At 44.2% G+C, this 24,905-nt stretch overlaps 1 protein-coding gene across 15 annotated transcripts in view; it reads right to left on the bottom strand.

Annotated features, from left to right (window-relative positions):
• Positions 1 to 24,905, bottom strand: part of cadpsa (Ca2+-dependent activator protein for secretion a) — a 583,962-nt gene that overhangs the window by 315,251 nt on the left and 243,806 nt on the right. For all 15 annotated transcript variants that reach the window (XM_086001517.1, XM_086001514.1, XM_086001512.1 and 12 more), the window contains exon 6: positions 22,784 to 22,905. In XM_086001517.1, coding sequence (XP_085857643.1) covers positions 22,784 to 22,905 — 122 coding nt within the window. The remainder of the gene's footprint in view (positions 1 to 22,783; positions 22,906 to 24,905) is intronic.

Genomic DNA, 24,905 nt, shown 5'->3' with positions numbered 1-24,905 from the left:
AACCAATTACCCACCCTCCAACATAATGTACTGCTGCTACTGCAAAATTCACATATATATATAAATCATTTTAAAAGGAAGAAAAATAAGAATATAACAAAGTGCACAAAAAACACAAGCAAAAAAAATGACCATTTGTAGCTGATTGTCTCACGAGTCATTAGGGCGACTAACTTTATGAATTATTAACTGCACTGGCCTTTATTTTTCATTGCAAAAAACATTAAAGGTCAGGGCCCTGAAAATTCCAGGGGATCAATTACATTGGAGCCAGGACTCAGGTCTGCTGACCCTCTCCATCACGAATCCTGCTGTAAGTTGTGGGTGAGCTCATTTAAATATGTATTTGCAGTTCAAACCTTGTAAAATGGGAGCAGTGTACTGGGGGTGCTTGGAAAGTAGAATGCAGCCTTTAAAAAGCTAAGAATGGCTAGAGAGTGCAACAACAGGCTGGAGGAGCATTATGGAGGTAGGAGTGTGTTTGGCATAGTTAGTTGACCTCACAGCCACAGGCAGAGCTAGCTTGGCAGATGATGGTGGTGGCAGGTCATCATGTAGTAGCTAGCACAGCCCCCTATTGCCTCTTGGTGAAATGCACTCTTCCAACACAGAGCTCTCACTCATGGCCTGTCAATTGCATGGTGTGGTGTATGTAACCTGTTCCACCTTAAGAGAACTACCTTAAGAGATGTACTACTTTCTCTTGGCTGCTGTATACTGTAATACCGGTGGTGACCACACCGGTATATAAGTGTTGTGTAGGGATTTGCTGGGCAGTTTAGCCCTGACCTCCGAATAGTAAAGACCTGTTAAAGTTATTCTTGTGGTCTGTGTCCAGTGATTTATAATAAGCATAACTGGGACACACAGACTTAACACATGGTTCTCACAACCTCTCACTGAGGTTGGAGTCAAAAATATTCTGGTGGTCTCACAGTGGCTCAGGCTGTCAGAGGCAAGTCCATTGCTGTCTGGGTGAACAGTTAAATTTAAATTCTTCAAAAGTTCTTTTCCAATTGCAGTAATCTATTGTGAACATTTTTGCAAGCTTCAAGCTCAAAGGTTGCTCATTTCTTTCAGTCTCAGTTGTTACTGGGAACGGGTATGCCTCATTCATCTAGCTTTAGTTATCCCTGGTGCATTGTGAGCATAACCTCTGGGATTGTGGTGCATAAGCCCTCATTTAAGTACATCTAAACTCGCTCCATGGGGCTCGGCCTGGGGAGGTTCATACCTGGAGGGGACTGATTACCCTCTCTCATCAGAGTGGCTCCGATGGAAGCTGAAGAACTAAAAAAAAATTCTTCAACCCAATTGGTCCTCCAGAGGACTCCTCTCCGCCTTGGATGGGTCGATTAGCTCAGAATGGGACGGCTGCCACGGATGCAGTCTTTCAGGTGCTGAAGGCCCATTCCAGGAATGAAAAGGACCCGGTCCCTGGAATTTGGAACGTAACTTTGGACAAGGATGGGCAGAGGCCCCACTCCACCAAATTTACATGGTGGAGTGGGGCCTCAGGAATTTACAGACCATTGTTTGCTGAGATTACAGTAGCATTCATTCAACCAGAAATTGGCACAGCTAAAGTACAAGCCTCTTTTTACCACACTATTTTCTAATAAACAGAATGCGTCAGCCTGAAAATGTACAATGTTCCACATGAATAACTGTTCTATAGGTTCTTCAATGTAATTCATTATAAATTGCACTGCTGTCCCTCATTAATAAAGCAAATGTCTGGACTGGTATCGAAACAGCACTCATTTTTCATGGAAATTATAATTCCAGCATTCTAAGAGCTATTCTAAAACCTTTGACTCAAATATAGATATGGATACAAGTGAGTTGAAATCATTTATTCAACGTGTTCATTGCTAACATTGCACAGTGGTATTTGAATTCAGACTTTTTAAAACCAGTTTTATTGAAGTCTCAAAAATGTATGTTCACATGTATCTTATGAAGTCATTGTACATTTTGATTGCACAGGAATATACAGGTTTTTTCACATGACTATGCTTGTGCTAGGATCAAATGGGTAAAGGTGTTGAGGCAATTTGTTTGGTCTTTATTTCTCATGATTAATTAAGCGCCTGGGGACCAGAGGTAGGGAAGGGGAAGGCCCTGGAAGCTAGTTGTCATGCCAATTGGAATCATTACCCAGCCTGGTAAGTGGGTGGTTTGCTGTGCTGGCGGGGGGAACTTATGTTGAGTGACGTTCCAAGAATGGTCCGCAAACCACTCAGTAGTTCTTTAATTCCAGGCGGAGGCTGAATGTCACTTGTTCTGATTGTATGGTAGTCACATTTTTTGTGAGGAGGGCTGCACTTTGCCACAGAGGAGGGTTGCACCTTCTTGCAGTCAGTAGTAAGAGTTGGGTCAGCCTACTTATTCTGGTGGGTCTTCCCTCTCCAGTGGGTGGACCCAGCAAGCATTCAACTGGTTCCTAAAATTTACAATCTAGAGCTCCGATTATAATCCCCACGTCCAATGAGAACTGGGCTGGGGGGGGGGGGGCGGTGGGGGGGTCGGTGGTTAAAATAGGGGCAGTGTACTCACCTCCCCATTTCACTGCACTCCGGCCCGATGTCATTTTAACTCCAGGGTTTCGGAAGATGTACAAGGAGCTCACCGTAGGCAGGCGAAGGCCTCATAAATATGCAAAATACAAGTCCTTTGACGCAATTAGGACCCCAACGCAATTTGGCATTGTGAGTTGACCCGACAGCCACAGGCAGAGCTACTTCTAGGGGGGTTGCCTCAAACCACTTTAACTTTGCAGTGGCTACAATATAGCTAGTGCACAGTGGAAGTTAAAGAGTTATGCCAGGTTTTGGCTAACGTTAAAGGTTCTGATGAAAGGTCATCGACCTGAAACGTTAACTTTGTTTCTCTCTCCACAGATGCTGCCTGACCTGCTGAGTATTTCCAGCATTTTCTGTTTTAATTTCGGATTTTCAGCATCCGCAGTAGTTTGCTTTTGTGATAAAGGTTAACCAATGTGCTTCTCTGATGCTTCAACAAATTTATCCAGTGAGTAGCTGAGTCATTGGACTGGATTTTGCCATTGGTGGCGGGTCAGGTGGTCGGCGGGTCAGGTGGTCGGCGGGTCCCGCTCCCCCCTCTGCTGTCAGTGGGGATAATTTAGCTATTTTGCCCGAATTGGGCAATTGATTCCCAGCATGTGCACACCCCTGGCCCAATTAGTTTTTTTGAGCCTGAACCTCGCCTCTGATGACATCATTTCTCCGGCTGCATTTAAGGGCTCCAAGCAGCCTTGGTTCATTTTCAGCCTCTACACGTGTCCTTGCTTCTCTTCAAAGTGCTTGGAGCTCGTGGGATGTCTACTTCAAGGCCCAAGGCCTCACCACAGTTTGATGATGACTCCCTCCATGCTCTGGTGGAGGGAACCAGAGCACAAAAGGAGGTGCTGTTTCCTTGATCTGGGAGGAAAAAACCTCCCCAGCAGACCAAAGCTGTGTGGCTGCAAGTTGCCCAGGAGGTCAGTTCCACATCAATGTGCAGCAGAACCTGGCTGCAGTGCCAAAAGAGGTTCAATGACCTTGTCCGCACAGGAAAAGTGAGTATAGCATCACCTTTACCCTCATTCTGCTCCCCATCTCCTCTCAGCTTCAGCACTCTGCATTGTCAACCTACTCCTACACATCCCACTTTACCCTTACATCCCTTGCACCCTTAACCATTCCCTCTCTATGTACACAATCACTTAACTATTCGACTGTGCTGCCCTCACACTCCCTATCACTGTTATGCTATGAGAACAACTAACAACACACAGGGAGGGCCCTTAGTATTGGGGCCTCACTCCATCTTTGTGTCCTTCGAAGCAGCTATGCTATGGATTACCTACACTCGCTCCATCATTCTCACTCAAACTCCATTTGTGTCCGTCATTGCAGGAAAAGAGAGCCCACAATAAGAGGGAAAGGGCGAAGAAAGGAGGAGGGCCAGCCTCAATATCCCATCTCACCAGCGCTGAGGAGGCGGCCCTAGAGATCATTGGCGCCGAGAAGGATGTGGAAGTGGGGGGCGGACAGACGGGCGCATCAGAGCAAACTGGTGACAGAATAGTTTGGCTTCTCTCTCATTTAGATTACATGAGTGACTGATATGGCTTCTGATGCTCAAACAGATTGTTTTATGATCATCTGCACAATTCTATGTGCATGCAAAAATTTATATCACATGTCTAACTCATGTCTTTACTCCCCCACAGGACCATCGACAGCAACCCCCCCCCCACTATCCAGGAGGAAGAGCCTGAGCCTGAAGACTCCTCAGAGGAAGCTGCAACCTCTGAGGGCACAGCATCAGCAGGCATAAGTGCTTCCAGCACCAGCGGAGATACGCACACCTCGGTGGGACCTTCAGGAGATAGGGTAGTGTTGTCACCTGGTGTATCATAGCGCACAAGTGAGCATCAGCAGATAATGGAGACAGGGACAACAGTGGTGAGTCCTTGTTGGAGGCCGCAGGGCACTCCTAGCTCTGCTCAGCTGCATGTCGACTCTGTGCCTCTGGGTCCATCCAGAAGGAGAGCGGTGCTGGAACTCCAGGAATAGGTGCAGGAGTCTCTGGCAGGTTTTGTCTCCAGGCTCACTGTGATTGTGGAGAGGATGGAGGAGCCCATCGTTAACATGAGCAGAGCCTTTGTGGAGCCATTGGCGCCTGAACGCATCACCATGGAAAGGATGGTAACCTCCGTGGAAAGGATGGCTACGGTAGAGGAGAGGATGGCTACAGCCATGGAGGAGTTAAGTCGCCAGTGTTGAAAACATGGTGAATGTTCAGAATAGACTGATATCTCTGGAGGAGCGATAGGCAGCTATTGAGCAGAGAAACCAGAGCTTCATGGAAGTCCTCTGTAGTAGGACTGCCAGTGCAGATATGGGTCTTCATGGCCCCCCTGATGTGCGGCAAGGTGTTGTCAAACCACTTGCTAGCACTGAAGTGGGGCTGACCCATGAGAGGAATGTTGGTGGCAGACAACAAGGAAGTGGGGGCTCCTCTTCAAGTGCTCACACTCCCATGCCACTGCGGAGCCCTCGGTCAGAGCCCCACCAGAGTCCTCACCCAACTGAGATGGGCATCTCAGCCCCTACACAGACGCAGGAGGAGCAGACTGTTGCCGAGCCCTCACAGTCTCGCAAACCCAGAGGACGCCCGCCAAAGGTGTCGAGGCAGGAGCAGCATGAAAGTGAGCAAGGTGCCTCCACATCTGCTCCAGCCACAGGGGAAGAACCACGTAGAAGCACGCGTAAGAGGAAGATAAAGCACAAGTAGTCACAAGAGTAGTCACTTGGGTGTTCTGTTGTGTTTAACAGTTAAATGCCATCCCTTAGTAAATGTATTCAAATGAAGTGATTGCAAACTGTTGAAGAGCTGGCCTCTGTCATTTCAGAAATGGAAGTTCCACATTGAGGGCTCAGGGTGAATTGCATTTGTCATGTTGGTGGTCAGAGTGATAGGAAGCCACAGGTTCTTGTCCATTGTCTATAGTGTGGCAAGAAGGTGCCAGGCACATGTGTTTGATTGGGCAACCTAAGCAAATCTGGCCAAGATGAGTGCATCCCTTGCATCCCGGGCAGCAATGTGGTCACGTGCTACTGCAGCTGGTTGATGCGCATCCGCAAAGTATTTGTTCTCGTTCTCCTCCTCCTCCTCCTCATCTGAGGAGGCTATGCGCTGAGCCACTTGTTCCTCAGGCAACTACAAGCCACGATGCTGTGCGATGTGCAGTGCACAGCAGGCCACGACGATTCTGGAGACCCTGGCTGCTGAATACTATAGGGCTCCACCTGATCCGTCAAGGCACCTGAATTGCATCTTCAACAAGCCGATGGTTTGTTTGATGGTGGATCTGGTCGAAATGTGGCTGGAGTTATGCGCTCCTCAGCTTCGTTCGATGGCCTCCTGAGTGAAGTCATTGCATCTTCAGGGGATAGCCCTTGTCTCCAAGTAGCCATTCCGAAAGTTGGTTTGGCGGATTGAAGAGCAAAGGAACACTAGACTGCCGCAGGATGAACGAGTCATGGCAACTGCCAGGGTACTTGGCGCAAACATGCAAAATATCCTTCTTGTGGTTACACACCAGCTGCACGTTGAGGGATGGAAGCCCTTGCAGTTGACAAAAAGAGCTGGGTTGTGATGGGGTGCCTTAAGGGCCACATGTGCGCAGTCTACGATGCCCTGCACCCTTGGGAAGCCTGCCATATTTGCAAAGCGCGGTTATACTTGCTTGATCCGTGGAGAAGTGGAAGTAATTGTGCGCCTTTGCAAAGAGGGCAACGGTAACCTGCGTGATGCAACTGTGTGTGGACGACAGAAATCACAGATGCGGCCGGACCTGCTGTGATTTCCAGCAGTTTTTTGTTTTTTTTCTGTTTTTCATACAGACCCCAGCATCTGCAACATTTGACCCCTTGTGACCCCACCTCATTGTTTTTTGATGTAATGTTTTCCTGACTGAACTGTTTGGACACCATTCACACCTTTGATTACTGTGATTATCTCTCTGCCGAGGTGTGATAAAGGGCAGTTAGAAAGATTACCTATAATCATCTGGCAGTTTTCTCTGACTATATATGCTGTGCCTGTATGCTTCTCTTCACTTCACCCGACGAAGGAGCAGCGCTCCGAAAGCTTGTGATTTCAAATAAAGCTGTTGGACTATAACCTGGTGTTGTGTGACTTCCTACATTGATCCTTGTTGAGAGCTCCGTTTTTATGGTGGAACTGCAGCTCTTAGGAAGCCAGCCACTTGTCAACCCAACAGGATTAGCTGGCGTGTTTCAGGAGAGACATGCAGCATGCTGGAAATGTGGCAAAATTTGAAAGGCCTCTCAAAATGGCATTATAGAGGTCTTTAAGTAGTAGTTAAGTACCTTAAGGGCCTATCCCGCCGCTTGGAGCCGTGAACGAAACACTCTGCAAACCCGCCTCCGGCAAAGTTCCGCAGAGGCGGGTTGACGGCAGATCAGAACCCGCCGTCATTTTTTCAAACTTTCCCACCTGACCCGCCTTCAAACCCGCCTCCTCAGGGCTGAAAAAATCCAGCCCATACAGTCTAAGAAGGTCCAAAGATCGTTCCTCAGTCTGTGTTGAATTAGCTGATGTCAGTTGTGATGGCAGTAGGAGCTCTACAATCAGCCTCAGCAACCCCTCATTGGGGGGGGGGGGGGGAAATCACCTAGATTCATTGCTAACTTGGGATTCCCGCTGAAACTGCAAAAGTGTGGAAGTTGGGCAAATTTAAACCAACGTGCATTTAAACTCAACCAAGTTAATTTTCATTCACTATAAACTATCACTTGAACTTATACTTGAAGAAATGAATACTTGAAATGAATAAAATACACCCAAGTATCCTGCAGAAATCAACAACTACTGTTTTGCTATGGTAGTGTAACAACTATCTCACCTTAAAGTCAAGACAGAAGGCACCCGCTTACTGCACATAAGTGACGCCATTCGGCTTTCATAATTTGTTAAATATATATTATATATGTTTATTAAAAACTGGAACTGCTTCAAATAATGTAACTTCTTTTGGCCCTACTCATGATATGGGACCTCTGAATCTGTAAAACAACAATAACTACTTACACTGATATAGTGCCTTTAATGTAATAAAGCGTCCCTAGGCACTAAGTGTAATCAAACAAAAATGAATGCCAAAAAAATGAGATATTAGGCAGAGTGATCAAAAGTTTCTTCAAAGGTGAATCTCAAGGAGAGGGTCATGGAGAGACAGAAGAGTTTGGGGAGGGAACTCCAGAGTGTGAGACCTAGGTGGCTGAAGGCATGGCCACCAAAGGTGGGACAAAGGGAGGGTGGGATGGACAGAGTGAGGAATGGAGAGTTGGCGGGTACTTGTAGGGCTGGAGGAGGTTACAGAGATCGAGAAGGGGTGAGGCCATGAAAGGATTTAAATACAAGGATGAGAAGTGTAAATTGGAAAGTGTTAGGGGACTGGGAGCCAATGTAAGTCAGCAAGGAGAGGTGTCATGGGTGAGTAGAACTTAATGCGAGGTAGGATACAGGCACCAGGGTTTTGGATGAGCTGAAGTTTACAAAGAGCGGAAAATGGCTGGCTTGCCAGGAGAGCATTGCAATTATCGAGTTTGAAGATGAAAAAGGCATGGATGAGGGTTTCAAAGGCAGATGGGCTGAGGCTGGGACAGAGGCGGGCAATGTTACGAAGGTGGACTTTGTAATGAAGGGTATGTGGGTTGGAAGCTCCACCTGGAGTCGAATAGGATGCCAAGATTGCAATCGGTCTGATCTAGCCTGAGACAGGCTCTGAAATTTTTCTGAAATAGGTTAGAGAGCCATAACTGTAATATTTGACACATGCAACAGTTTCTGGCAACTATTCAAACCTTACATCTAATGCATAAATAATGTACACATTTTACCTGAATGTTCTATATCCTAATAGGTTGTGCTGACTCTTACAGGTGTAATTGGTCACACTGTGTGGACAGCATCAACCAGAATTTTTAGGTGGCTTTTGGCAATTGATACAGAAATACTGAGAAGTCCCTATGTTTTGAAGTAATACATAACTTTGGCCCAGAAATTTGGGTCGGGGGCTTCCCGTGGGTGCAAGCCCCCGACCTGCACTTACCTAGCGCACCGGCCGTTGAGCTGTGGGCCCCCATGGGATTCCGATCCGGGGCCTGGTCCAGCTGCCGGCGCGCAGTGCTTGCGTATCCCAGGGGCGCAGTTAGTTTGATGCGTCCCCTGGGATCACGTGGGCCATGGGGAGCCAATCGGAGCAGGGAATGATCCATTCATAAGTCTGACAGGAAGTGCTGTCAAGACTTATAAATACAGGTAGACTATCCTTTATCCGAAAACCTCGGGACCAGCCGTGTTTCGGTTTTCGGAGAATTTCGGATTTTGGAAGGTGGGTTGGCGGGGGTCCGCGGGGGGGGTCGGCGGGGGTCGGGGCCGGCGGGGGTCGGCGGGGGGGTCGGCGGGGGGGGGGTCGGCGGGGGTCGGGGCCGGCGGGGTCCGCGGGGGGGTCCGCGGGGGGGTCGGGGTCGGCGGGGGGTCCGCGGGGGGGTCGGCGGGGGGTCGTGCGCACGACTTACGCTGAACGAAAAAACCTTTGGTTTTTAGAGGGTTTCGGTTTTCGGAAGTTCGGATAAAGGGTAGTCTACCTGTACTACGGCCCCAAAATAGCACTAAATCTTCAAATAATTTTTTTTTTTTTAAATCACATTTTAAAAAATAAACTACTAATTACATGAAATAACTATTTTAAACAATAATTTAAATTTTTGAATTTTTTTTAAAATTTTCTAACGGGGCTAAAAATAAACTTACCTTGCTTTAAAGTATTTAAAAATAATAAACCTGTGGAAAAAATGTTTTAATTTTAATTAATTCACCACTTACCTTGTAAAAAGCAGGCCTTACGCCTGCTTTTTACATTTCTAAATTCTGCAGGCTTACCTTCCCGGGAAAACCTGTAAAAAAAAACGAAGTTCGATGCGCACGCGCAGCCTCCCCCGCGCACGTGTTCGACCTCTGAACCCCTTCGTTCAGAGGAACGGAAGTGCCGGTTTCCCGCGTATGCGCAGTGCATGCAGGAAACCGACACTTCCATCGGGCCTACGGGTGAGTACCCCGTGCGTACTCACCCGTGGAGACCCGAATTTCTGGGCCATAGTCTGGGTATGCCATTATGAAATACACCTCTAGATGGCATTACAGTTTCCAATTACACAGTTTTGTCATTTAGCAGGTACCAAAATTTATGGAGTTTTCAACATCAATAAAAGCACAACTTGCATTGAAGCAGCCCAGTTTGTCAATATTTCTCTTTTCTAAATTTAGTAAGTATGGATCTAACTTTTTAAAAGAAAATAATTAGTTGCGTTTCTTTTGCAGAAATATTTCCCAATTTTATTCTGCTCAAAATGTTCCTTTCAACCTGGAATTTGAAAATGTATTTATGCTTACAATATTAACAAGTCACATAGATAGAAATCTGGACAGGCCCAGTGACGAATATTAAAATATTATGTTCCCAGGCACTAACTGCATGGTGAACAGGAAAGTAATCCCAGTCCCGCAGATGAATAAATAACACAAATGAGGGGCAGTTGAATAACACTCGGGGCAAAAGAGGCCCAAGGCTTCCTTGTGAGGTCCAGAGGAGCACGCCTGCTCCTCCTGGTCCACAAGGAAACCTAAACCTGCCTGGGCCTCTTCTGTCCCATGATGCCCCTCTGGACAGGTTTGGCCTGATGGGGAAGCCGTCACTGCTGCCCTGCTCAGGCCCCTGACTAAAATAGCAGATCAGGTCCTGATGGCGTCATATTTAAAGAGGACCCCACCAGCTTGGGACGGGTGTTCTACTCGCCTGCTCAAAAGAGCAGGTTAATATTTGGACCTGTCGGGCAGGCAGCAGGATCGGAGGAGGTAAGTTGTGCCCCTCATTGTAACTGCCCCCCCTTCCACCCGGTTTCTGTCAGGTGGGGGCAGTTAAATTTGTGGCCTGTTGTGTCACCCACATCTGAAAATTTCAGGAATTACTCCAATCTGAAAATTTCAGGAATTACTCTATCATTACAAAGATGACATTTGGTAACCCCAGTACAATATGTGCGTGTAAGTGCAGAATGGGCGTGTAAATGGAAAATTTATTTCAATATAGACAAATGTGAGGTGTTGCATTTTGGCAGGAGGACTAAGGGGGCCACATACTCCTTGGAAAAGAAGAGACTACATGGGGTAGAGGAGCAAAGAGGGGGGTACACGTTCACAAACCATTAAAAGTAGCAACCTAAGTTAACAAGGCCATAAAAATTGCAAACAAAGCATTGGAGTTAATTTCTAAAGGAACAGAATTGAAAAGCAGGGAAGTTATGTTAACTTTGTATAGAACCTTGGAGGCCCTTGGAGTGCTGTTCATAGTTATGGTCTCCATATTACAAAAAGGAAATAGAAGCACTGGGGAAGGTGCAAAAAATATTTACTAGAATGATACTGGAACTGAGAGGTTACAACTATCAGGAAAGACTTAACAGGCTGGAGGGACCTATTAGAGGTCTTTAAAATTATGAAGGGATTTGATAGAGTAGACGTGGATAAGATGTTTCCACTTGTGGGGGAGTCCAAAACCAGCGGTCATATATATATAAGATAATCACTAATAAATCCAATAAAGAAGTCAGGAGAAACGTCTTTAACACTCGATAGTTGAGGTGAATAGCATAGATACCTTTAAGGGAAAGCTAGATAAGTACATGAGGGAGAAAGGAATGGAAGAATATGCAGATAGGGTTAGATGAAGTAGGGTGGGAGGAGTCTCGTGTGGAGCATAAACACCGGCACAACCAGTTGGGTCAAATGGCCTGTTTCTGTGCTGTAAATTCTATGCAGCAGGAAGTACTGGGCCTTTTTGCTGAGCAACCAGATTTTAATGACAGTTTCTGGGACAGTAAGCAGTACAAAAAATACTTAAGGCTAATCTATTGAATCAGACTTCCTCCCATGTCTGGGAGATGCAGCATAATTAATGAAGCTGGTAAGCATGAGTGAGGTTTGTAGACTTCTATCACATGCTGAGAGTGGAGGTGTCAGGAGCGGTGCAATGTGCAATTTGCACTTGCTCAAATTTGGCACATCCAATTGAGCTGCAAATTCCAAGTTTTGTTCATTATGTATGCATCGCGAGTTCCCAGTGCAATTTGTGCCTACTGTTGGGCACTCGCACAGTTGGGGAGGTGGGAACCTTGCACAGGTGCAGCAATTTAAAAGATTGTACCACACATTTAACGGGGTACAGGCTGAAACTTTAAAAGTGAAGCGGTTAGGGAGCCACATCAAGGAAGAGGTGCACAATTTATATTCCAAACAGGAGCAACTGTTCCAAGAGACGTGCCAAAGGAGAGTTGCCCTGTTCAGCATTCCAGTGAACCATCCCCGCAGGCGAGGCCCAGGAGAAGATGGTGGCCATTATGAATGCCAACACACCATGCACCGCACATGGAGGTAGAAGTTTTCAGATGTCAAAAAATCTGCCAAGGTAAGGCTATGCAACATTTCCTATACCAAATAGATGGGCAAAGTATGCATGCCACACAGTGTTTGCTCTGAACCCATTGCACATTAACTGGGACTGCACACAAGACAACTGCATAGCTCTTTCTTTCCTGAACATATATCCCGATGCTATGACAGAGCGCAATTTCCAACTGCCAATTACAACTGGAAATCTTAGCAAACTAGATGTTCCCGGAAGAATTTCTTCCAATACAAAAGCTAGCTGCATGATCCAAGTCCATTTTCTCATGGACACACTAAGAAGCAGATAGACAATTGGGAGTTATAAGTTTGTGTCCTTGAGACTTCCAAAATGTTGACACTACTTTGCTGCTGGCAGAAATGTAAGGCCCCTCAATTTTAAGGCCTCGAGTCCCTTTGAGGAAGCAGTTGTGGAAGTCACTGTTGATCAATGGGGATGGGTAAAGCCACGTGTTAGTACCATCCATTTCCTGTTATTTGTTCTCCCCTTAATAACTCATACACACAGACATGTGCTCAAGCACAATAGTACAGTAAAGTCATGTGTGTAATATTTGTTCCTCTCCAATTTCTATAAATGTTCCTATAGAATCTCACAAAGCCTGCATAGTAAAGGCTGCAATCTGAAAAGGATGATCTTTTGCAGTACTTTTATATTGTACACAAGGCCCTGCAAGGTCTGGTGTTGACTGTGGAAGAGTCCACTACCTGCATCTGTGCAAAACCGTTTATCAGGACTGCAGTCTGTTTCATCTCCACAGACATCTGCAATTGACCCCTAGCTCCTGAATCCGATCAGGGTATCTCTTGTGAACGCTCAGACTGCTGCTATGGAGGGCCTGGGCTCTAATGTACAACAATCTCGCTTGTCTGGCTTCAACATTTTGGTAGATTGGATTCTGAAAGCTATTGTGTAAGATTACACAAACCTCACTGCTTCCCAGAGATTTGATTCCACACAAATCAGCGGACAGGCTCAGGGAGTGCCCAACAGCAAGGGCTTGGGTGAAGGCGGCATGGATGAGGCTGCTGTCTTGGGGCAATACCATATCCAGCCAATCCCTAAACCTCTCTGCTTCTCCTCCTTTAAGACCCTCCTTAAAACCTACCTCTTTAACCAAGCTTTTAGTCACCTGCCCTAATATCTCATTCTATGACTCGGTTCCATTATTGTCTGGTTACACTTCTGTGAAGTGCCTTGAAATGTTTTTATACGTAAAAGGTGCTAGATAAATGCAAGTTGCTGTTGTTGCTGCGTGTGCAAGCTGTGGGGCAGGAGTGACTGCTGAGTTCTTAAAAAACTTATAAAGTACAAGAACTATTTCCACTGGAAACATTATGGGATATAATTCGACAGATCCATTCCAGGTGTTACAACAAGATATTAGTGTGTAATGTAACTGATCTGTGAGCACAGTGGCATTTTACAGTACACTCAAACCACAAGAAACAGTGACCTCATCAGTGACAAAGTTCTCTTAAACTTGATTACTCCTGAACTGCATACTAGAAGGGAATGAACTGCCTATTTGCCCTTAAAATCCCTGCAGTACTGAGGCCACTTTCTACCTTTGTCACTTTTTATGTGACTCACTTGATAATGTAGCCTCTCCTGAAAATGGTATGCAACCCAACCTGACACCTGCCCATCAGGTTGTTGCCATTGTTGTCTCGCTTATCACGAATGACAAGAATACCTTGTGATTTGTAGCAAACAAGATATAAGTGAAAACAATCATTGGTTAAAATGGTACTGGTTTGACAGGTTCCAGTAAAGAATTACACTGAAACTACTGGCTCTGTGGAATACCAAACTCTTCATTCCCACCTCACAAAAAAAAAATCAGATCCTAGGGGCTAAAATCATGGTTTGTGTGATCAATCAGGCAACTTTTGCAGTGAAACTACTACACTTTTATAAGAATTCCTTACAGACACAAAATTATAACCCAGAACTGCATTTCAAACACAAAATGATAATAAAGGAGGTATTTACATAGCATTACATGGTATTTGCAGCACAGACACAGGACATTCGGCCCATTCGGTCTATGCCGGTGTTTATGCTCCACCCAAACCTCCTCCTACTCTACTTCAATTCACCCCAACAACATAGCCTTCTAGTCCTTTCTCTCTCATGTACTATTCTAGCTTCCCCTTAAATGCATCTATGCTATTCGCCTCAACTACTCCATTTGGGAGCAAGTTCCACATTCTAACTACTCTGAGTAAATACCAATGATTTAAAATACCACTGAGGTCTGGGACACTTTTAGTGAAACTGTGCAATCAGTCCCAAAACAGAGAGACTCCATGTTAATCTAAAATTTACAAGTCAGTGAACTTGATGTGTCAAGGTTTGGACACTGCTTTAAGTGTCCAGGTTGAATCAGCACTAGCCCACAAAAAACAGCTACATGGCAACAGCAGAGAACTAAAAAACCAGATGGGCTGCATTCAATTACTGCCTTGGGCTGGAAAAGCAATAGCCCTTGCAGGATGAAATTGTGTAAGATACAGCAGGCAATAATAATTTTTGACTTCTTAGTACACTTGGAGCAGATTGTCCGTTTAGTGCAAATATTTGTTGCACATGAAGCGGGTATATGGAGATCAAAAATCAGACAGGGATTTGCTGGAGCCCCGCTCGATTCACACTGGACAATAATCATTGGCTGGTCCTTTTGGCCAGCATAAACTGAATGTATCAGAAGACCATTGTAATCAGCAATCTCATGTAACTCACTTGGAAATGAGGTCAGGTGCAAAATCCCATTCTTTAAAATGGGACCCCATTGTGTGCATAGCCTGCCTGGCTGGATGTGATTGTGCTATAAGCTGCAATTTGACTTGCAGGCGTTCTCCATCACAAGGACAGTGTTGCTGGGGACAATCTAGATCACCACCACCACTTTGAACATTTATGTTTCTGGCTCGTTCCAAGTTAGCACTGATGTATTTGTAGCATCAGTCGATACTCAGTGCACAGGTCAGTCAAGCATGTCTCTGATGCTTTGTTTACCAGGGCAAACAGCTTCATTACTTTCCCCATAGAAAAACAACAGAGAATTGAAGGGTACAGCAGTTCAATTATTTCGCAATATTCCCACAGTGCAGGAGGTTATTGATGGAAACCATGTAGCCATCTAGGTCCCTAGGGTTCAATGCCATGGTGCTCAGGATTCTCACAGACTTCCATTGTGTCAATGTTCAGGTGTGCAGTGAACGGCAACACATGATCCTGCAGGCTATAGCTCGCTCCCCAGAAAGGTGTCATGGTTCTTTTATTTTGAATTAGAATCAGGAGTGCTCTTCCCAGATCCACAGCACTCCCGAGAGCCACTGAAGGCCCGCGATCTCCCCCTCTCCTTCTTCCCCTCCACACCTGTCCTCCCCCCCCCAATGACACACTTGAATGCCAGGGAGGCAGCCAGCCCAAACTGACCCTGGTCAAATTGCCGAGCTGCCTTCAGGTGCCCAATTGGTGCCTGCAAATCATCAGAAATATGTTGATAAGGCCCGAGACCCAATTTCGGGACAGCCTTGGGCCTTTGACTTCTGGCATGCTCTCAGTCAATTAAGTGCCGAAAAATGGATCTAATCCACTTTTAAGCCCTTATCTCCTTTTTACACAAATTCCCAATGGTTAAACATGGGCTGAATTTTCCTTCTCCTGCCCCTATAGGGTCAGGGCGGGGCTTCTACCTGCTGTCCTAACCCTGCCATGACCCTGGCCAGCAAATGGGAGTCTGCCAGTGACCACCAGCAAGTTCCAGTTGGTGCTGCAGCTGCACCTCAAAAGGCAGGAAGAAACCTTAAAAGGGGCCACATGGCCCCAAAGATCCTTTTACTGAAGTGTTTGGCCAAAGTAAGCCGTCAGGACAATTGAAGGGGGATGAGGGCTCTACTAAGTCCTCACCATTTGCAGCTTTTGCAGTCATTCCTACCGATCTCTTGGGCCTACTAGGTGGTACTGGGAAGTGGCAGTAGGATGTGTCAATGGGAAGGAAATTAGCCAGGAATCCAGACCCTGCCCCCCCTTCCCCCCACCTGCTAGCTCTTGCATGTGAAGGACAGGGAAGAGGTGGCTAGCAAAGGTCCTGGCAAGGGCAGTAGGAGGGAAATTGAGGTCAGGCCTATTATCTCTGCTATTCAGGACACTATCCTGCCTGATTTCATAGAATCATAGAATGATACAGCACAGAAGGAGGCCATTCAGCCCATCGTGCCTGTGCCGGCTCTTTGGTAGAACTACATTTGGAGAAGGATAGTTGAGGAAAATCCAGGCCAAAGACTTTACAAATAAGAATATAAAAAGTCTAACACCCACATACTAATTAATTCATCGATTTAGTTAATAGTGTTCATATGGGCTACTCTGATTTCTGATACTTAAAGCAGATTGACTTAATCTGGTCTCTTTTTCATATGCCCTACATGTAACTATTTTTTTGATATCTTGACTACAATGAGTTGTAACAAGATGGTAGTTCTATAAATGCAAATTATTTATTTCTTCGAGTTAAATATTATAGGTTAGAAATTGCTGTTAGTGATATTAACAGATGAATATTTAATATGTTCATATAGCATTCCTTTGCTATTTCAACAGATGCATTAACTAAGTTATTTTAAAAAGGCAAATGCCTTCATTAAAATAGCAAACACAGATATATCATACTTAAGTCTGCTAATATTGCCGACAGTAATAATATGTATAAATGAACTGTCGGGTAATCTGGCCTGAACAAATATAGGATTACACAGGCATCAAATATGGACATTTCAGAATAATTGTCTTTTTTTGTGTATAGAGAACATAAAACCATCACAGATACCCCAAAGTACCAAATTCCTTTATTAAGACCCTTCTGAAATAGACTACCACAGTGCAGATTATTGGAAATATATATTACCTTATATATTATGAGGATTTCAGTTTTCATTTTGAACAAAATCTTCTGCCACAATGTTAAACAGAAAACAAACAGGACAAGAGTGGGTTGTACCTAGGAGCACAGCCTTGAGCACTGATAACTGTTCTTTTGGCATATTGTACAAATGTAAAAGTGGGATCGTTAATAATAAGGTTGTTCTGTTAACACTGGAAGTGACTCACCCTGCCTTCATGCGTGCTAGCATTGCAACAACCTTTGCTAATATTTTCTGAACACTGAAACTGTGCTTATCCTTTTGTTTGGAGATGTGATGCAGTGATTAGTGGCATATTGCTTTTAACATGTACAAAAATTGTTAGCTACAGCAACAAAAATATGATCACATTAACCTTTGGAAAATTTCTAATAGGCAATTCAGTGTGCAGTTGAAAGCTCACACTGTTAATGCAACTTAATCCACCCACTTTTCACTTGAATGTTGTGATAACTCAATGACTGTGAAAACAGTCCTAATGCACACTTATACAGTATTCCCCAGTACTCAGCTACAAAACAAAATCTGGTAATATTCAGCAATGATGTTGCAGATATTAATGTCCTTCTGAAAGTGTCATTAGACATCAAGGCCACAGTATGTATACCGTTATCAGTCATTGGAACAAACACGGTTAACAAACAGGAAATAATAAACTAGGAGTAGACATTGTTCAGATGATTATAAAACAGCAGCTAACAAGGCGTGAGGTACACGCCTGTAATCTGATCTCGATGAACAGATGACGTTTTTAATCACTCATGAATTCTGACATTAGCTGATTATAGACTAGTCTGTAGTGATGCATGGCATGTGTGGTTACAGGAAGCCATCTACAGTCATTGGTAAGAGTAGTACTCCAGTATAAGCTGTGCTGTTTGAACTAAGTACAGTATCTCTGATCTTCCCTATTGCTCTGTACATTTCACCTTATTGTGGAATAAAGCAGCTTATGGTTTGAACCTCATCAATTAATTTGTTCTGCCTATGAAGAGATTGAAGAAACCCACATGCAAAAGACATGTGACATATTCAGTTCAGATTGCAAGGAAATTCTATTTTTACATTCCCAGGCTATGCTATTGTACAAGTAAATATAGGGCTGTGTGTTCTTTTGGCATATTGTACAAATGTAAAAGTGGGATGTAAAAGTAAGATGCTCAAACATCTTATAGGAATAACTGATGCTGCTGAACCCTTGAAGGTATCCATAGCAGACACAAATTTTTAACAACAGTAACCTCCCTGAATAACAAAGAATAACATAAGAGCACCTTGTCCTATAATACAACAAGCTCCTGAGTGAATTTAAGACAAACTCATCTTTCCTTAGACTTACTTTCCCTGGGTGTCTAAATGTGTCCAGACAGGCAGCCACTGCTAACTGCATCTCTGGAGCTTTTGCCTGGTGTCGCCTCCTATGTGCCGCACTGGTTTGGTGCTCTGAAGGGAAGACAAAATACCCGGCATCTGGTGCTGTACTGAGAAATGGATTCAGAGCGGCCTCAGCCAAGTCAATTCCAGCCATCGCCATTTCACTAGGCCCTGGATCTGTGACCCAACCGATCACTGGGCTGGCTGGTCTAATGGCAGCTATGTGGTGAAAGCCCCGAGAGGCAGCTGCCTACATCCTGGCCCCAGGGTCTAGAAGCCAGTTTGCAGGGTACTATGTCATTTGTCCCCTACTATCTCCAGGGCAGCATGTGCACTTCCACAGAGGAGGAGGCATTGACTGGTACCAGGCCACTTCTGAGGTTGGGGACTGTCACGTGTACCAATGAAGCTCTCACACATGCTACTGATGCCTGCAACAACAAAAAAAGCTTCTCTGATGTTACCACAAATGTGGGCTGGAAACTCAAGAGTCACAGCTGTCATTTGTTACACACCCTCGGAGACTGACGTCGGAACTTGCATGTAGGTGTGATGTTCCTCGCACATCCTTCTATTCAGAAGTTTTGCGTCCCACAACTCCAAAGCCATGGGCAGTCTTCTCCTCAGCCTCTGCTGGGAGGTGGCACATTTGCACCATTCCTCACACCTGCAGCTCTCTTGTGCTCTGTGAATCACCTGGTGTGACATCCTCACCTAACACTATCTAAGTCTCCCTGGGTGAAAGTATCTGAGGTGGCGCGCAAGAATTGAAAAAAAGCAAGTGATGGAGGGGATGAGACTGAGGGGATTGTGGAAATCTCAATTTCTAATTTTTATCATTTAACTTTTTTTGCTGGGGGCAGGAAGAGCGCTGTGATTTCGGGAGAATGCTGATTAAGTATAAAATTACTTTAATGTAGTTATGAATTTTCATCTCTTGCTATCGCTTATTTACACCTGGTGTTACTTTGCAGATACCATATAAACAAATCTAAACATTCCACAAGCAGCACCTCACAATCCTATTTCATATACTCCAGATAACATAGAAACATAGAAGACAGGAGCAGGAGTAGGCCATTCGGCCCCTCGAGCCTGCTCCGCCATTCAATGCGATCATGGCTGATCATCCAAATTCAGTACCCTGTCCCTGCCTTCTCCCCATATCCCTTGATCCCTTTAGCCTTAAGAAATATATCTAACTCCTTCTTGAATATATTTAATGAATTGGCCTCAACTGCCTTCTGTGGTAGAGAATTCTACAGGTTCACCACTCTTTGGGTGAAGAAATTCCTCCTCATCTCTGTCCTAAATGGCTTACCTCTTATCCTTAGACTGTGACCCCTGGTTCTGGACTCCCCGACCATCGGGAACATCCTTCCTGCATCAAGTCTGTCTAGTCCTGTTAGAATTTTATAAGTTTCAATGAGATCTCCTCTCATTCTTCTAAACTCCAACGAGTATAAGCCCAATCGACCCAATCTCTCCTCATACGTCATTCCTGCCATCCCAGGTATCAGCCTGGTGAATCTTCACTGCACTCCCTCCATGGCAAGAACATCCTTCCTCGGATAAGGCGACCAAAACTGCACACAATACTCAAGATGTGGTTTCACCAAGGCCCTGTACAACTGCAGCAAGACATCCTTGTTCCTGTACTCGAACGTTCTCACTACGAAGGCCAACATACCATTTGCCTTCTTAACCACCTGCTGCACCTGCATGCTTACCTTCAGCGACTGGTGCACAAGGACACCCAGGTCTCGTTGCACTTCCCCTTCTCCTAATCTATTGCCGTTATTATTACAAGAGGTTTAAATTATTTTGTTACTGAGCCTAATAAAAGAGTGAAATGTCTGCGACTTTAGCCCCAATTAAACAAACATACAATCAAAAAATGTACATGTAAAGACATTCAGTAACTGCAGTGGCATCTAAATGTAATGTTTAGCTGTTCAACTAGTAACTGTGTGTCAATATGTAAACACAGACACAAATATATACTCTGCACTGAACAACATAAATGAAAAGATGAATGACTGCCTAGTATTATTTTTAGGAATCCAGGCAACATCAGGTTATCATCTTGAGAATATCTGCATCCAATATATTTTTTTGTGCTAGTCTACATTATACCAGATTGCCATGGCATATGCTTATGAACAAGTTAATTCTGCTAGTGCTCTTGATAGCTCAGCTGGTTAAAGCAGTGAGCCACACAGTCGATGGAAGGCCCTGGTTCAATTCCTAGTCTGAGTAAACCAGTCCCAGCATATTCAGCACCAGCTGAAGTGGTATCATTGGCAACAGTATCCTTAAGCAAGGGCAAATCATCCTGGGTTACTGCTCTTGATCACTGGAAGCACACCTGTGTGAACATCAGGTAGGGATCGGATTGGGCCCTGCTGTAATGCCGTACAAGATTGAATAGCCTGTTAACACAAACTGCCAAGTCTCATAAGTGAAGAAGTTTGGGAGCTCATTGGAACCGCACCCTCTCAAATGAATCAATACCTTCAAGAGGGAAACACAAAAGAGAAAACTGGGTGGAAAAAGAACAAGTTGAAATCTTGCGTAAAACCCAAAACTGTAAGTGCAGACCTCAAGCGCCATACAGTAGTATATTACACATACATAAAAAAATAGCATCAAGCCTTTGATGAACAGATATTTCAGTACAAGTTTTAGATGTGGATCCAGCAAGGTGAAATCAAAAATGACTGCAGTTCACCACTTTCAGTTGGTGATTATGTCTCTACGATTGTAAGCTGATCATCATGTACATTAATAAAAACAGTAAGTCTATTACCACCTGAATTTGGAAAGTGGCAAACTGTAATAATTCATCCCTATATTCCATCACTTATTGACCAGAGTGGAGTTTTTTCAGAAAGTATTTGCCATCTTCACCACATTTCACTGGTCTCAATGTCCCAGTAGTTTAAGCATTCAAAACACAATAGGAACAAATCTGTAAATAATCTGAAAAAATTGTGATTCTGTTCTATTCCTACGTCACAGAATTGTTTTGAGCTTAATTAAATCAACATGAAATCCAGCAGAGTTTAAGATGACAGAGTTCTTCAAATCCATAAATTATCAGAACAAATGATTACTTTTTGAAACTGGGGTAACCAGAAAATTTGCCATTTTGATGTGTTATAAATAGAGGCTGACATTTAAGTAAAAATTCAAGGGGATTATGATCCTGAAAATAAACATTTAAAAAAGATCTATTTTAAAAGGAAAGGGGAAAAAACATTCTATATTTATCAATGTAATCTGAAAGTCTCAACTTTTACCAACCTACTATAATTGAAAAAAACTACTGTGCAAGGTGAATACAACTATATTTTGCACAAAGTCCCTGAAGTCAGGGAGAGCCTGTGAAACTTATCAATGAATGTCATCGTGTTTTACATTGAATTTTAGAGACACTGATAAATTTCTCAGGGTTTACCTTGATTTCATAGAACTTTTAAGAAGACTGGCCAAGAAATGCAGCCTATTAAAAAATGTACAATCCTACATACTATGAAAAAATAAAACTACAATAGGCAGTGTCTCAAAACCAGCAGCTCAAAAGAATAATAAAGCATGAATTTAGTCAACATCCAGTTGCAAGAACGTCTGCAGATGGCCTGACTCAGGGAGATGCCTCATCCGCTGGAGCATAGTGGGAATGGAGTGGGTATTTCACCCACTCCATTTTAACCGCCTGTCTGCCGGGGAAGCTAAAATTCCCCTCACTATCTTTTTTGCCTGGGAGGGAGAACAGCTAAACAGTGGTGTGTTGTTTTTGTTATAACCACTGACAAACTGATGACATTCTGGAGATGCAATGTTTTGACCTGAATATCCGTCAAACAAAAGATGCCCAACACTAAAACCTGTGCCTCTTTAAATGATAAAATATACTGAAATTAATTTTCAGGCCGCTCTGGTGACGGTGGGGGGCAGGACTACTTGTCAAAGATACCTCCACGTCGTGACAGAATTGTTGCTCAACACCAGCAACAAGTTTCTCATTAAGTAAAACAAAATTAATAATAAGTATGTTTAATTGTATAACTAATTTTTATACAGAAAAAATACTTGTGCTGCAGGGGATCTGTGGAATTTTTAGAACACGGGAGGCGGCGGGGGGTCCTCAGAAGCTAAAAGGTTGAGGACCCCTGCTCCAACCAACCCTCTAGGAACACTAACTGCACACAGGCTTTGTGCAATTTGTACCGCAGACCCACAGGGTTCATAATAATTATTAATCTTTCAAGGAGCGCCCATGGATACTTGTGAATTTCCCAATCATGGAACACTGAATCCCAGTCTGGAGAAGGTATACCGTACCTAGCTGGAAAAAAAACGACAGGCTTAATCCATAGTACATGCTAAACAAAATTACAAAGCTACTCACGTTGGTTTAGAAGCTTCAGCCTGATCAGTTTGCAGTTTCTCTCCTCCCTCCACTTCCATTGTACAATACACAATGCGATTCGGTGCTAAAGACTTTAGACCCTGCACTTCCATGATCACTACCTACAAAATAAAACCATTCAATAATGCAACTTCAATCTTTAAAAGCATTTTTCCTTTTCATTTTGGTGAAATTTGTAAATGTTCAACTGAGAGATGTCAGTGGTGAGGATATATGCCATTTTTGGACCAAGTATCATGCACTCCCGGGTCAGGTATAGTACATCAACAGCATGGGTGCGATCTTGCCAGCCCTGGGGAGGCGGGACTGCCGGGAAAATGGCATAATTTGGGGGCAGGTGCCCAACCCGCCTCCATGCCATCTTCCCGGGAGGCGGATAGCCGTCCTGCGCCGGGTCCCATCTCCTTGGAGGCGGGAAGGGATTAAAGTCTATTAACTGCCTGTTAACAGGTAGTTAACAGGCAGAAAATAGGATTATCCCCTTTTTGCCCTCACAAGTGCAGGCTTCCCAAAGGCTCCGAAACCCGCCAGGTCAGCGAGGCGAGCAGGGGATCTGCGGGGGTCAGGGTGCAAAAGTGTGCTGTGAAGGTAAGTGATGGGTGCAAGAGTGGAGAGGTGAGTATCTGAGGTAAGTGCAAAGTGTTAGGTAAAGTGTACTTACCTTTGTTTCTTCCTGCTTCAGTCGGTGTGTATGCGGAGAGTCTTGGACCTCGCATTGGAGATGACAGATGGCCATTGCATTCTCCAATGCAACAACCATCTCATTTCTGCAAAAGAAAGAAGTTTGATGAGGTCTTGAATTGAAGACCTCATCAAACTCAAAGAATGTCACTGTTTGACAGCTTCTCAGCGCAAAATTTTTGACAGATGAAACGCCATACATTGACATTCTCTGCAACCGGCTTTCCCTTAATTGGCCTGCTAAGCCCGCTGGGCGGGCTTAACACGGTCAATCAAGGGAAAATAGTGTGGGTTGGCCAGAAGTTGTTGGAGGCGGGACTGAAACCCAACAAGTGGGAGTACCGCCTCCAAAAGTTCCCCATGTCTTACCCCCAACCTCATAAGGACATCCACTACTGCACCAATATGACTTTCATTTCCCACACTATCCAGCCTTGTAGCCTCTTGAGACTGCAATTAATGTCAGTTTATGGGCAGCTTCAAAGGCTCATACTCATTAGAACTTGTACTGAAATTGTACAAATTTATTTTAATAGAGGACTATTAGAGCCAGAGAGGGAATTCTTTCATCCCATCAGTGTGAATGGATTCAACCCAGATTCTCGAGGCATAAAGACAGCATGCCAACACACTGCATTATTCAACTCCCAACTCCAACTTTTGTATTCACGAAACTAATGAAACAAAATTTCTACCATGTAAACCTTCAACTGATTTCTCCCCATATTTGCAGTCATTTATTTTAATAAAGCTTCTTTTAGTGAGGAAGGTACAGTAGTCAATACCAGTCACAGGAGGCAATGATCCCCTATCCCACATTACAACAGTGACTCCACTTCAAAAGTACATCATTGATTGTAAAGCGCTTTGAGACGTCCGGTGGTCGTAAAAGGCGCTATATAAATGCAAGTTTTTTTAATGATTTACTGAGGTGCTTGCAGCAGTTCGAACATAACAGTGGCTGTTATTCCTCCACTCAAGGTGGTTAACCAAGTACCACATAATCTCCACATTGTGCTCACCATAGAAATCTTTTAGGGATCATTTCTATAGTTTGTAACTTGAGAAATGTGTTGTAAAGTGTTTGGATCTGAACCCCATTTATGGTTGTCAGATTTGTGTGCCAAGCAGCTCTGAGACTCAAACCAATGTCCTCTTGGCTGTGAAGCATTCTGAACCCACAAACATTGTTTTTTTTAAATTCATCATATAGTTCATTACCAAAACGAATACTCACTTCAAAAATTTAACTAAAACTCTTAAAAAGGATTTCATAGGATTTGTTAGAAATACTTGCTAAAATCATAGATGAGTTTTGATAGATGAGTTTAATAGGATAGTTCGGTAATAAAAAATAGGAGGGGGCTAATGATAGATCCTAGGGGGATTCCAGAGGTAATTGTGCTGGAGTGGGAACAGA

Source organism: Somniosus microcephalus, chromosome 11 (assembly GCF_052327205.1).
Source record: "Somniosus microcephalus isolate GS21.2 chromosome 11, FLI_Smic_1.0, whole genome shotgun sequence".
In the NCBI taxonomy this organism is placed as follows: Eukaryota; Metazoa; Chordata; class Chondrichthyes; order Squaliformes; family Somniosidae; genus Somniosus; species Somniosus microcephalus.
The sequence above is the reverse complement of the archived record's forward strand: the minus strand, read 5'-3'. Positions and strand labels throughout refer to the sequence as shown.